The sequence below is a fragment of the Magnolia sinica genome, chromosome 8 (assembly GCF_029962835.1).
Source record: "Magnolia sinica isolate HGM2019 chromosome 8, MsV1, whole genome shotgun sequence".
Classification (NCBI taxonomy): Eukaryota; Viridiplantae; Streptophyta; class Magnoliopsida; order Magnoliales; family Magnoliaceae; genus Magnolia; species Magnolia sinica.
This window is the reverse complement of record NC_080580.1, coordinates 823,428-837,163: the sequence shown is the minus strand read 5'-3', so window position 1 is coordinate 837,163 and position 13,736 is coordinate 823,428. Positions and strand designations below refer to the sequence as shown.

The 13,736-nt window shown below is 38.9% G+C and overlaps 1 protein-coding gene across 11 annotated transcripts in view; it reads right to left on the bottom strand.

Annotated features, from left to right (window-relative positions):
• The window catches only part of LOC131252530 (protein root UVB sensitive 5), a 66,832-nt gene that overhangs the window by 40,939 nt on the left and 12,157 nt on the right, over positions 1 to 13,736 (bottom strand). For 2 of the 11 annotated variants that reach the window (XM_058253113.1, XM_058253119.1), the window contains 8 exons: positions 11,704 to 11,763; positions 11,451 to 11,564; positions 6,821 to 6,881; positions 6,609 to 6,727; positions 6,407 to 6,506; positions 6,196 to 6,296; positions 5,950 to 6,048; positions 4,337 to 4,637 (listed from right to left, as the gene is read on the bottom strand). In XM_058253113.1, the coding sequence (XP_058109096.1) occupies positions 4,389 to 4,637; positions 5,950 to 6,048; positions 6,196 to 6,296; positions 6,407 to 6,506; positions 6,609 to 6,727; positions 6,821 to 6,881; positions 11,451 to 11,564; positions 11,704 to 11,763 (903 nt within the window). In that variant the 3' untranslated portion in view covers positions 4,337 to 4,388. The other 9 variants (XM_058253108.1, XM_058253112.1, XM_058253110.1 and 6 more) reach the window with 9 other exon arrangements.

Below are 13,736 nucleotides of genomic sequence, written 5' to 3'. Positions count from 1 at the left end.
CAAAAAACATAAAATAAAATGGTTGGGACCAGTCCTGATTCGACCGGCTCAAAAAAAAAAAAAAAAATGATAAAATCCCATCCCATTTATATTTTTCTGATCTATTCCTTGATCAAGTGTGCCCCCACATGCACAATTAAATAGACAGATTAGATGGTATGGAATTGCATTTGGTTATTTGGAACCACTACATCTGTGGGCCACACGTTGATGGACGTGTTTTGTCCACGCCGTCCATCTATCCATATAGGCCTGACAAGCGGTGAATTGTCTGCTAGCTACCATGAATGGGTGTCTCCCCTAGGATCAAACCAGCTTGATGATCATAGCCATCCATGGTAGGATCAATGAATGTCTTCCAATTTTGGCTAGGATCATCGAAAGTCTTCCAATCACATCAGCTACCGGCAAGAATGTGATTTTGGTGGGCCACACTTAATTTTATAAGGTGGAATTGCATCATTATTATGGTGAGAGATGAGCCATTTTTCTCTTGCTTTAAAGTTACAATGCTCCAAGTTGCATTGGGACATGGACATTAGCATCAATCACTCTGGACCGTTCATTAGGTCTGGAATTCTGTTTTTATGGCTACCATGAAAATCCTCACTGATCAAATGCAATTTTTCTCACAACCATACCATTTTGCAGGTGGGAACGGATTAGATGTTTTTAATGGTGGGAATTCAATCGTGACTGTTTCCTGTGGTGTGGTCCACCTAATATTTGAGCGTGCTTCATTTTTTGCCTCATACACTAAAATGAGCTTTGAAAATGGTTGGACAGTGTGGATTTAAGTCACATACATCACTGTTAGCCCCATAGTCAAGGTCCCACCCACCTCAATGGATCCCCGGTCTCACCTAATCCGCTCCCACCTCACCCTGTCACCCATGGTAAACGTGGCGGGACAACACGTCTCTCCAGATTTTTCTGAAGAATACGTGCTCACTGCTCTTACTGCGCATGGATCATGGTCCAGATATTACACTCATCGAATAATCTCATACATCTAATTAGAGGGTGTTAAGATGAACGGTTAATAAAAAATAATCCGCGGCCCATCATCAACTATCAAGATTAGATGGTTAAGATCGTTCAATCTGAAAATTGGGCTGCGGTTCATTCCAAGGTTTTTTTTTTTTTTTTTAAACTTGAAAAAACTCGCCTCTGTTTATGAGTTGACTCGGCTCAATTAGATTTTTAGCCCAGTGAGTGTCCTCGTTTCGTGTTTAGTCAATTTGAGTCGAGTTCATATATACGATAACAGTAGCGAAAATCACTCGAGAGATATGATGTTTATACCCTTAGTAAGTAGATCCATCCCCCATTGGTGCAAGTGGAGTTGTGTATCGATTGGGTACTAACATCTAAAACCACCGCTTTAAACATGTCGCTTCTATTCCAATATAATACTTTAGGTTACCTAAATCCTTAATCCCAAACTCCTTTCCAAGGTACCTCTTGAGTTTTAGAATCTCCTCCTCATTATCCCTAGTTACCAATATATCATCTTCATAAACAATGAGCGCCACTATCTTCCTCTAGGATCGTCTAATGAATAAAGTATGATTTGCTTGACTCTGCGTGTAGCCGGCCTTTTTTACTGCACCACTAAAGTGCTCAAACTATGCTCTAGGTGACTGTTTGAGACCATATAAGGATGTCTTCAGCTTACAAACAACCTATAGTTGCTTCCTTTAGGGTGCCAATGGCCTCTTATTTTCTTCATTTTGTGTAGGTTGATTAGGAGTTTTATGATAGATGTGGCCAGATATTTTTGTGGTGCCCACCTGAAAGTCCGGTTTGTACATCCTTTGTTCAAATTAACAAAGCTATAAGAGGTGTGATCCCTCCTTTTGAAAAATAAAAATAAAAAATGATTTGGGAGAAATTAGTTAAGTTTTGAATTTTCCAAAAATCGGACCACCTATGCTTAAATTTCAAGATTAGAATGTATATGATAACCATTTCATCAAATACTCCTAAATACTTCAAAATTAGCCTTAACTGATAGCTGATTGAAGAAAAAATTTGAAAAAAGAAGAAAGAGAACATAAAAAACCAAAGGATATTGAAATCAAAGCTCCAGCTCCATGATTTTTCATTTAAAAAAAAAAAATGAACTAATGGATTTATAACCATTTGACACTCATTTAACACAATTTCAACAAAAAAAAATGATTAGAAATTGAAAATGCTCACCGGATCGAACATGTGAGATATATCGGTACTACTTATGCATTTCGTGTCAGGCAGGTGGGATATAAGATATATTGTGGGATATAACGGCCGATATTATCAATATTTAAAACATTGATCATACTTGTATATGGGTTAAAGGAGAGAGATTCCTCCAATTATCCATGGGAATTTGAGAGTGGACATAACAACCATTGGTCAAGGAAGAAGCTCGTCTCATTGTGCTTCATGGATCTCAATACCTAGATGTTCTGTGATCACGTAGCAGGTTGTAGAACAAACCTGAGGTTGCTATCATTCTTATGTGGTCAGCCTATGTGCGACAAATCGAGAAGGAAGGCCTCCATGATCGGGTTCTTCGATGATTCAATGTACCTGTATCCTACCCTACATCATAGGGTAAGTGTACCATGTTAATAGACCCTTGGTATTGGACTTATTGGACACTATCATTGGAGGGTCAATTCAAGTATTTAGACTGGGAGATCCATCGTGCGTGCCTATACTGTGATCAACTTTTGTTTATACCAGCTTTAACTAATCCTTAGCCTTGAAGATATATGAGGAGTTCAAGTTCTTGATGTGATGTGCTTTGGCCCGCTTCGCGAAATAAATTGTAGTGACTCATATGTGGGTGTTACTGGGTTCATGCATTAGGTTGAGGTCCAATTGATCCAATGAGGGACCCATTGATCTCCTTGGGATACTTTTATGGCTGAGATCTAGTAGATTAGATCATCCATCAAGTGACTTTTCACTGGTACCATTATAGGGAAAACAGACCGACCAATGGGAACAGGTCAGGTCAGAACCTAATGCACTTGGCCGAGCCACTCAATAATAAAAACTCCAAACCCGAGCTTGACATCCCACCAACAAGAGGGATCACAAACCCCAAATGAAAGGAATCTGCAGACTCAACTAAGGAAACAACTCGGCATGACCCAAGTCGGCAGGCCCCGGGTCAACACGTCCAAGGTTGAAACACTTTGGGTCGGTACTGACCGCCTCCTATCAAAATCCAACCTCCTTCACTCGAGATCTTAGCTGAAGATCCAGGAAGCCTATCGCGATACGAATTCGCTTAAGATCTCGGTCGAGAATCTAAGGCGATCACCACGATTCCTAATAAGATTCTAATCCTACTGTGGGATATTCTACTAAATGAAGAAACCCCTCCTACGCCACTGCCTCTCCTAATGTATAAATAGATATACCTCTAATAATGAAAGGTACGCACAATCTCTAGCCTAAAATCCTTCGACTCAACCAGACCCAGATCCCCTACTTGACTTAAGCATCTGAGGGTCCCTTGCACTAGCCAGGGTCTCCTTTGTATGCTCCTTGTCAAGGTACACGAAGGTCCGGGAAAGGCTAACCAAATTTCTGCGTCAACAGGTACCATTACCCCAAAGGTTCAGATGGTTTTACAAGTGTCTTCAACAATTGACCTTTTGTTTTAGCTGCTACAATATATTCATCACACTAGATGGTAGTTCCAAATGTTGAGATTTTTTGATCCATCACTTGTTTAGCATGGGAATTGGATTGATGATGCATCCATATTTAGTGGATGGATGGACTATTTAGGTACATGATTAACCAAGATCGCAAACTTAAGATATGGTCAAGCAATACTAAAGTCTTTAAGGTGGTGGAGCACCATAATAGCATCTCTCCTGGAAACCGTATCTCCATATAAAAGAGATCCTATCTCAAAGGGAAATATAAAAAAGAGAGAGCCACGGATGCCCAAGCTTCGTAGGGCGTCACCTTAGAGAGAGAGAGAGAGAGAGAGAGAGAGAGAGAGAGAGAGAACCCATAGCAAGCTTTCATTGTACACTTTTCGCACCTGATCATTCCTCTTTCAAAACATTATCACCTTTTACAGTATGTATGAACAGTCGATTCTGAATAAGGCAGAAAAAAAAAAAAAACCCACCCAATTGAAAACCCCATTGACCATACAGTTACGCTAGGCAGCCATCAAAGGTCCATGAGGTGAATCATGAATAATATCAACAGCCTCTACATTCCCTTATTTAAGCAGGGCCACCCATAGGTGGTGAAATTCCACTAGCGTGAGTATGTGTGCGTGTGTTTATAAAAAAAAAAAAAGAAGAAGAAGAAGTTAGCAGCAGCGGCATTTACTCCGCAGGGCATGAAGCAGTTACAGGACAGCACAATTACTGGTCTATGGGGAAACTCATTGGTGCAGTTACTTCAATAACAAGTTCCTTTGGCACCTTGAGGTTGATCTTCAAGATATCCCAGCCAGATGCCTCCAACTGCTTAAGAAAATCATTAAATCTTCCTTCCAATTCGAAAAGAGACTTCCTGAGCTGTACCAGGGCATGGTCTGAACCTCCCCAGTGCTCATGGAGCCAATAGGCCTGCCATAAACTTCGGAGGACCGTCATACTTGTAGCTCCCACCTGCATTCAAATCATAATTAGACTCAATAAAATTGATGGCTATGCTTTTTTCTTCTGAATGTTTAAAAAACTGGAATTAAGTGGAGCAGAAATGGCGAGTTCTGTGGTTAAAATAACCTTAGAAAACCATATTTCTGGTGTTTTGGATGTCAAGCTATCAGATCATCCCGCCTTTCTACCTGAACAATCCAATTCAGCAGGAATATGCTGATCCAGTCACCTGATGCGATTTCCATTTTCGATGAGTTTATAGTTAGTCATTTTTTTTTTATTTTTTTGTAAATGAAAAGTAAAAATGAGAAATCCTAGTCGATTTATGCATAAAAACTTCTTTGAATATGGTTTGTTTTTTTAAAGGAGGAATGATCATATATATAACCATAGAATGCCCAAACGAAGCACGTCCTGTTGTGATTCCTGCTTTGCATAGAATGTGTGAAGGACACCCAAGCTGTCAAAGAGGTGGGTCCCATCATGAAGATCAGTTGGCCCACACCATCAGAATGAACAGTTGGTGATCTGATCTAATCTAAAGGTATGACCCAGCCTGAGTTTTGTGCCAGGAAACACAGAGAGCCCACCTTGTGCATGGCTTGGATGTCCTACACATGTGGCACGTTAGCAGAGAGATGGTGCAGATTGGTAAGCTTACCATGCTATGGTTGTAAATGACTATTCCTCTTTTCTTAGACTTGCTACTTATTCACTCTCATTTGTGCCTTTTTCTTGACGGAAGTTACATATAGATCCTCAAATCCGTGGTGTGGAAGAAAGATAGCCCTCTAGCAAGTGAAATCCTCTTTCATTGTTTCGTTAGATTGATGCTAGATTTCACATTTCCTCAGTACCAAACCAGAACTTTAATTGTGAATTTTGTACCCTCGACCTCAATGTAAAATGCTCGATGTCATCACTTCTAGGGGAGGTGTCAACTACAGTCTTCAACTCTTCTAATTTATTAGATAACTTTGGTTTGCAATAATGATTATCATCAGCTTAGCCTTGTCCCAGATATTTGGTGTTGGCTTCACCCACCAATGCACATATTTTGGCTTCTAATAATAAACTAAAAATTTTAAATATCGACTTTTTCCAACTTTTCAGCATTTCCTACTGCACTACTTTACATTTTTCACCATTTCAACAGATTCGCCAAATTACGATTTTTCTGGAATGCCTGGTGAACAGGCCTCTGCTTCAGGCCATTTCAGGGCAATTGACTAATCCAGACACCTCATGAGTTCGATTGCTAGTCTGAGTTGTGAAATCTTTTATAACAAATACCAACCTGTAATTAGAACACAGACTGTACCTTGAATGAAACATAGATTTCCAACTCTCTCAGTTGTTGGGGTTTATTCATGACAAGAATGTGATGCTCCTTTGCATATAACTCTAGAAGATCCTTAACCTGTTTGGAAAACAATCCATTAAGTGTGAACCTGAATTGTTGTTCTGGTTGATGGTTTGCATATAAATGTATTCAAGCTAGATCATCCCACTCTCAGCCCCCAATCTAGTTTGAACATTGAGAAATTAGAAGGAACCGATCACATACACCCGCAATCGACAGAATGGTACTATCAACCTTAACACAAATGCCAGGTGTTGAGTGTGTATAACATCCAAGCCATGAAACAGGTGTGCCAAGAAGATCACCTGGCATAAAAATTAGATGAGTTCACTCACAGGGAAGCCACAATATGTTGAATTGGATCATCAGCAGATACGAGTTAAATAGTCCACTGTTCTCCCAATGGTGCACTGACCTGATTTGTATGACATAATCTTCATGGTTGGGGCCCATTTTTTCAATGCTTTGATTTGACCCACATTTGACATGGTATGCATGTCCTGCATGGACAGTAACTTACCAACCATTGAGGCATATGTTATCACTAGTAACATAACAATGCCCAAGAACTCAGACAAATAGTATCCAACATATGCTAGAAAATGTGAGACAAATACCATATGACTGGAACTCTCCCCACCAATCATTTCCTCCAGGGATACACCAAAATGGATCCGTGGCTTTAAGAATCTTTCCCAAGATAAAATGTTTTCTTCCTTGTTGCAATCCCCATATCCTGTAGCAATAACACATACAATCCATTGGATTAGCTTCCATAAAGTAGAATGCTAGTCAGTAAAGCAATGACACTTTATAATATAAACTGCACCAGGAACAGTTGAGTGTAGAATGTGTGATTTCACAAGATCTCGAGCACGCTTGAGATTTATCTGCCAAAATAGAAGTAGAAATTCAATGCAATTGAAAACTAATACACATGAAGCACACACGCACACAAAAGAAAAGTAAAGAAAAATATAGAAAAAGAAGAAAGAAACGAAAAGAAGAAAAACATAAAAAGTAAAACCAAGGAGAGTATTAAGTGTTGAATTGATAATAAAAAAATAAAACTAAAATATTCAATTTAATTTAGGAAAAAGCAAAAATGGCCATGAAATCCAGTGGCGTTTGCTAGAGTTATCCATGCCACTCCCAAGAAAATGAAATGCTCAACAGGAATCATTGCTGGCAACAACTTAATTACTTTGCAAGAAAAAGTAGAAAAGATCCACTGAAAGTTAGAAAGAAACACAAGTATCCTAAAAATATAAAAAATGCAGAGGCTGAAAAAGAAAAGAAAAAAAAAAAAAGCAACCACTATAACTATCCAAGAAACAAGCATTGAAATTGCATCTTTTGCACAAGAAGCTGAATAGCTTTAAAAAGAGACAGGCTCATGAAAACAAAATGAATCAGGCAAGGAAATGTAGAGTCATAAACTCAAATATCTAAACCAAAGACATTTCCCAACATCAATTAGGTGCTGCAAATAGATCCTTGAAGTCCCTAGACTTTTCTAGAATATGCAGAAGTGCTAGGGTATATTATAGCAGTCCAGTCATCATAACACAAGCATGCACACCACAGTAAGCGATATGGATCCATGCCATGGCTTTAGGGTTCATGGTAAGAATTCCAAGTTGCAACACATACATGTCTTCTCTCCATTAGGAGCATCAAGCAACATTATGTTCATAGCTGCTTGAGACAACAGTGACTGTAAGAACTTCTTCGTTTTTTGAAAGATGACAATTTTTTTAATCAAGCAGGGCTGGAGGCAGCCCGCAAAGAATACACGCACACACAAAAAAAAAACCACAATTACAAAATATCCAAAAAACTTGAAGGACACCCAAGAATCAGAAAAGAGAAAACAGTCTTTCAAAGAAATAAGATTCAAAGCCCAGTCCATGACCTTCCAATTTAGCTCTCCTAAAAACTTCCAAAACTGTGCCGCTTCTGTTGTGAAAGCATCAGTTGTTTCTTTCACCCCACAAAGACCATATTCCAGTGAGGACAACCTCCATAACAATCTTCGGGCCTGTTTGTTAAATCTGGAGTCCGAAGTCTGAATCTGAAATCTGAATCTAAAGTCTGAATCTGAAGTCAGAAACTTAGTATTAAATCTAGAACACCCTGTTTGTTAACTAACGCCTGAAATGTTTGGGATATGTTAATTTGACACATTTGCCCTAATGAAACAGTCATGATTGAATCCCCACCATTAATAACTTCATGGATTCCAACGGAATGTTTCTTTGCCAACCTGTTGATAAGGTAAAAAAACACCTAGATGAAGAGACCACACAAATATCATATTCATCAAAAGCTTTTGTAACCCACAAGAAATTTTTAATGGCCATTTATCACTTTTTCCAGTACTATGGTCCAATTGAGATTTGGAGGCATGAATGTAATCACATACATCATGGTGGGCCTCATAGTCAGGGGTCCCACTCACCTCAGTGGATCCGGATTGCATACTAACGACGTCAATAGCCCCTAGCTATTGGACAGTATTGTGTAGCCCCCATCATAATGAACATGTTTTATCCATGCCATCCATCCATTTTTCCAAATCATTTCATAATGCAAGGGCATTTTCACACCGGGCTCAAGTGTGGTCGCCTGTGGGATGAAGGAGCACACTCGAGGTGGGCGGGGCTCACGGGGGAGGTCTCGTATTTGAGACTCCTCACCGGGGTTAATTAATGCGCATTTCACACTGGGCTCAGGTGGCATAGCTTGTGGGATGCGGGGACACATTCGGGGTGGGCAGCCCATGTGATTTGGGGCCCACGAGGGGGGTTCGGCCAAGGTCCTAACTCATGAGATGTGGGGCCTGGGCTATGAGATAAACAGTTCGAGCTTTTAGAGCAAGTGGTTAATTGTCCTGCATCATTTTAGGGATTGATCCCAAAAATGAGGATGATCCAAATCTCATGTGGCCCGGAACTTTCGTGGCTGATTAATGGTCACTCACCACTATTTCCTATGGTATGGCCCACTTGATAATTGGATTTGCTTCATTTTTTGTATAATGCCCTAAAATGATTTGAAAAAATGGATGGACAGAGTGGATATAGAATATGTACATCAAGGTGGGCCCCACGGTAAGGGCCAAGGTCGCAATCCGCTAAACCCCCAAAATCCGGGAGTCGATTAGATGAGATCATGTATCCACCAACGTTGGTGGGACCCCTAACTGTGGGGCTCACAATGATGTGTGTACCTTAAATCCACACCATCCAACCATTTTAAAAGTTCATTTTAGGGCATTATTCTAAAAATGAAGCCACACAAATTTTAGGCGGACCACACAGTAGGAAAGAGTCGTGATTTAATCCTCACCATTAAAAACTCCATGGATTCCACCAAATGTTTATTTTCCATCGAACCCGTTGATAAGGACACAAACACCTAGACGAAGAGACCACACAAATATCATCTTGATCCAAGGCTTTTGTGGCCCACAAGAAATTTTTAATGGTCAATCACCATTGTTTCTTGTAACATGGTCCATATGGGATTTCGAGCTGCTTCATTTTTTGGATCATGCCCTAAAATGAGCTTTCAATATCAATGGACAATGTGGATGTAGTCACATACATCATAGTGGGCCCATAGTTAGGGGCGGGGTATCCGGTTTCACCTAATCCGCTCCCCCAAATCCGGGTGGGGATTGTGTACTAACCCCACTCAGATCTAGCTAGAGATGGATGGTCCTGTCAAAGGGCTCTATGGGGCATATCATGATATATATGTTTTATCTACACCATCCATCCATTTTTTTCATATCATTTTAGGGAATAAGACCAAAAACAAGCCAGATCTAAGGCTTAAGTGGGCCACACTACAAGAAACAATGGGAGTTGGGTGCCTACAATAAAAAATTCTTGGGGCCACAAAAGCCTCTGATCAAGCTGATTTTTGTGTTTTCCCTTCATACAGGTTTATGTGACCTTATGAAGAGGTTAGATGGCAAATACATTTCACGGTAGACCCTAAGACGGTTTTAACGGTAGTCATTCTATTCCCACTGCTTTCTGTAGTGTGGTCAGCTTGAGCTTTGGATGTGGCTTATTTTTTTGGATCATGCTTCATGACGATATAGAAAGGTTGATTGGTGGTGTGGATCTAACACATAAATCAGTGGGCCTAGAGAAGTGGCGCATGTTAAAAGTTGAGTTATGAATTACACAAAGGAGAAAGTGCAAGGCAATTTTGGATTTTTTAAAAAGAATCCATGGAGCACATTCTGGATTCACCATTAAGCTAGACCTACATTGCTGAAAAAATTCAACAAAAATTACGGAGTGCTTTCCACATTCGGTGTTAACAAACAACACTAAATGCCGAGTACTTTCCAGATTCCACATTACGTAAAAAAAAATTCAGCATTACCAAACAGGCCCTTCCTCTATTTCCAACTCTGCCCCTGTGCTACGAGCTGAGAATACCCAAAATTGAATTCAGCATCAGCCTCTTGAATACTAAACAAGCCTAAAAACCAGTCCCATAGATCCCTTGCGAATGGTCCCTTGTGGCTTGAGAATATGTCTAAAAAGAGTCCCTTTCTATTCCTGAAACACCGATTGTTTCTTACCATCCAAATGCTCCAAATCCCAGCTAGAAGACTGGGATACCAAATACACTTTCGAGAAAGGTAACTGAAATTGCATTTAGGCCAAAATCACATGAAGAAAGAAGGGGAATGAATACAGCTCCTAATGAACCATCTTCAACTTCCTTTTACTAAATCAAAGTCCAGCTACATCCAGTCTACTAAACAAACTACCCAAAGGGGGACCAAAATTTAAAAGAGCAAAAATAAGAAATCTCGTTGTCATCCCACCATTGTCGTCTTCAAGACCAATTCTACCCCTAAAATCCCTAGACACATACCATATCTAAACTAGCCTTTAAATATATCCCCACCACTACCCCATTCTTATTGGACTAACTTACTCAATTCCTGATAGATTACATGTTTTGGGCTCCATGGAAATATACCTGAAGAATGTTTCCAACAATACTAACTTTATGCCACTTTGGCAATAGAACAAGAACTATAACATTGAGCAAAAACTGCAGGTATACTACGCTTCAGCAGAACAGAATCCCAGATACTTCAAAAACTGCCTATTGCAAATGACTGAATTGTTGTTGGGACAGGTCGAGATGGAGATGGAGATGGAGAAACTTCTCACATAACAGCATAAGTATCCATATACGTGATTAGTATGTAAGTGCAGATTTCATCATCTATTGGCAAAGGCACATATATGGCTAATTTCAAGTTCCATACCAAACAACTCACTGTGAGAAGTTGACTATGGAAATTGCTGACACACAAAATTGCAATCAAGAATCTATGCTTCTACTGGTTGCCCACAAGTCACAATATCTTTCTACATCCAAACTAAGATATTTCAGATAAGCTCTCAACAGAAACTTACTGTGGTAAATCTAAGAACTGAAAGTGACTGATACCGCAACCAAAGGTGCAACAGCCGCATGCTCAGCCATGTGAACACTAACATAGGATATGATGTAAGGAATCCAGGTGCATCCTGCATTATGGTTCAAAAGTTTTTTTTATCAAATATACCCAACTAAAAACTACAAGCTGATAGAAGCTCAAAAGAGTGGAAGATGACTTATGGTTACCAGTTATAACAAATAGGAAGGCAACGGCGTTCAAGTACATACCATGACCAGGATGCCAAGAGCAAGCCCAATAAGTTGAGCTGCTACTTCCCATACTTCCTCCTGAAACATTCAATGTATGTGACTTTTAGACAGGTATTAGCAAGAACTAGAAGAAATATAGAATTATAAGAAAACATGTTACCCTGCTCAAATGGACAATTTGATTTGAAACGGGAAAATGAATTTCCAAAGTATGAACAGTGTTCCAAGTTTCAGCAATATTATTTGATAATAGCGCCGATATTTTTGGTATTGCCACCTCAGTGATACCAATAACACCATATGTCTCAAAAATTCCAAGTGTCAGCAATATATTGACGACATATCGCCATATATTGCCGCCACATTCTCGCATATATAAATTCCAGGTGTCGCTTGTATTGGCGATATTATCGCCAATAAAGTTGACTTTGCATACATTCCTGACAGCATCCACGCATGATTCAAAAAAATAATAATAATAATAAGAAAAAAAGAAGTAAATGGGTGTTTTTTGAAAAAAATAAAATAAAATTATTTCCAAATCCAACTGGGGGGTGGATATCAGCACCTCTTCTTCATTTTTTGTAGATCTAATCTCCCATTTAGGGGAGAAATTGTGGATTGGAAGCTCGGTTGACCGAAATTATGAAAAACAGAAAAAATTCAAAAAAAGGAAATTCAAATTTTTTTGGGGGGGTCTGGTTGGGGAGTGGATTTCAACCACCCCTCCCCAGTTTTTTTGCAAATCAAAACAATAATTTTGGAGAAAAATCGAGAGGGGGGAAACCATACGTAATATAGCAAAAAAAAAAAATATTAATAAAAATTTAAAAATAAAAAGTTCAATTGTTTCAGGTTTTTTTTTTTTGTTTGGCGGGGAATTGGTTGGGGAGTGGATTTCAACCACTCTTCTTCCAAATTTGAAAAAAAAATAAAAATAATAATTAAAAAAAAAGGAAATAAAACTATTTTACTTAAAAAATGATATTGTTTCATGAAAAACATTTTTTTTTGTTCATAATTATGTATGCATGTATGGATGGATCATGGAAGCATGTTTGTATGCATTGATGGACGGATGTATTAGTGTATGTATGCATGGACGAACAGATGGATGGACAGATGTATTAGCGTACGCAAGTATGCATGAATGGATGGATGGAATGGATCATGTATGTGTGTATGTATGCATGCAAGCATGGATGGATGGATAGATGGATGGTTGGATGGATGGATGGACAGATGGATGGTTGGATTGATGGAAGGATGGAACGTGTATGTGTGTATGTATGCATTGTATGCATCCAAGCATGGATAGATGGATGGTTAGATGAATGGTTGGATGGATGGACAGATGGATAGTTGGATTGATGGATGGATGCATGAGTGCATGGATGGATGGATGCATGTTTGTATGCACGGATGCATGAATTAATTTATTAATGATGGATGGATAGACATGTATAGATGTATGCATGTATGCATGCATGGAAGCATAAATGGATGACTTTAAAAAAAAAAACAAAAAAACTTAGAAACAACTTTAAGTGATTATTGTGTTCCTAATGATATTATTAGTATGAATTGCTAATGATATTATTAGTATGAAATGAACTCATTTTGGTTGGCTATTGCACTGATTTTCAATGACAACACATGCTTTAGGCTCCTATTAAATGGAAACATATTAGTTATTACTTTTTTTCTTTTTTCTTTTTTTAAATTTAAATTCCTAAATAAGTAAATATGTGTATTTTAGCATCACCTGAAGTTTCAGTGAAAAATTCCAACATTTACCCCATGTTTCCCCAATGACTCCCTTAGTCAGCAATACATTTCCATGTATTGGCAATATCGATACATTTTTCCATATCCCCAGTCAGCGATACATGTAAAAATACTGATACTAAGAACACTGATGACTAGAAAAGAGAAGTGAATGGATCAAGTGCAAGGAAAAAGAATCTTCCAAAAAACCCTGGTAACGTTAAAGAGGCATCTATATATTAAAAAAAAGGCTTGTTAGTTTCTTTAGTGGTATTAAAACTTGG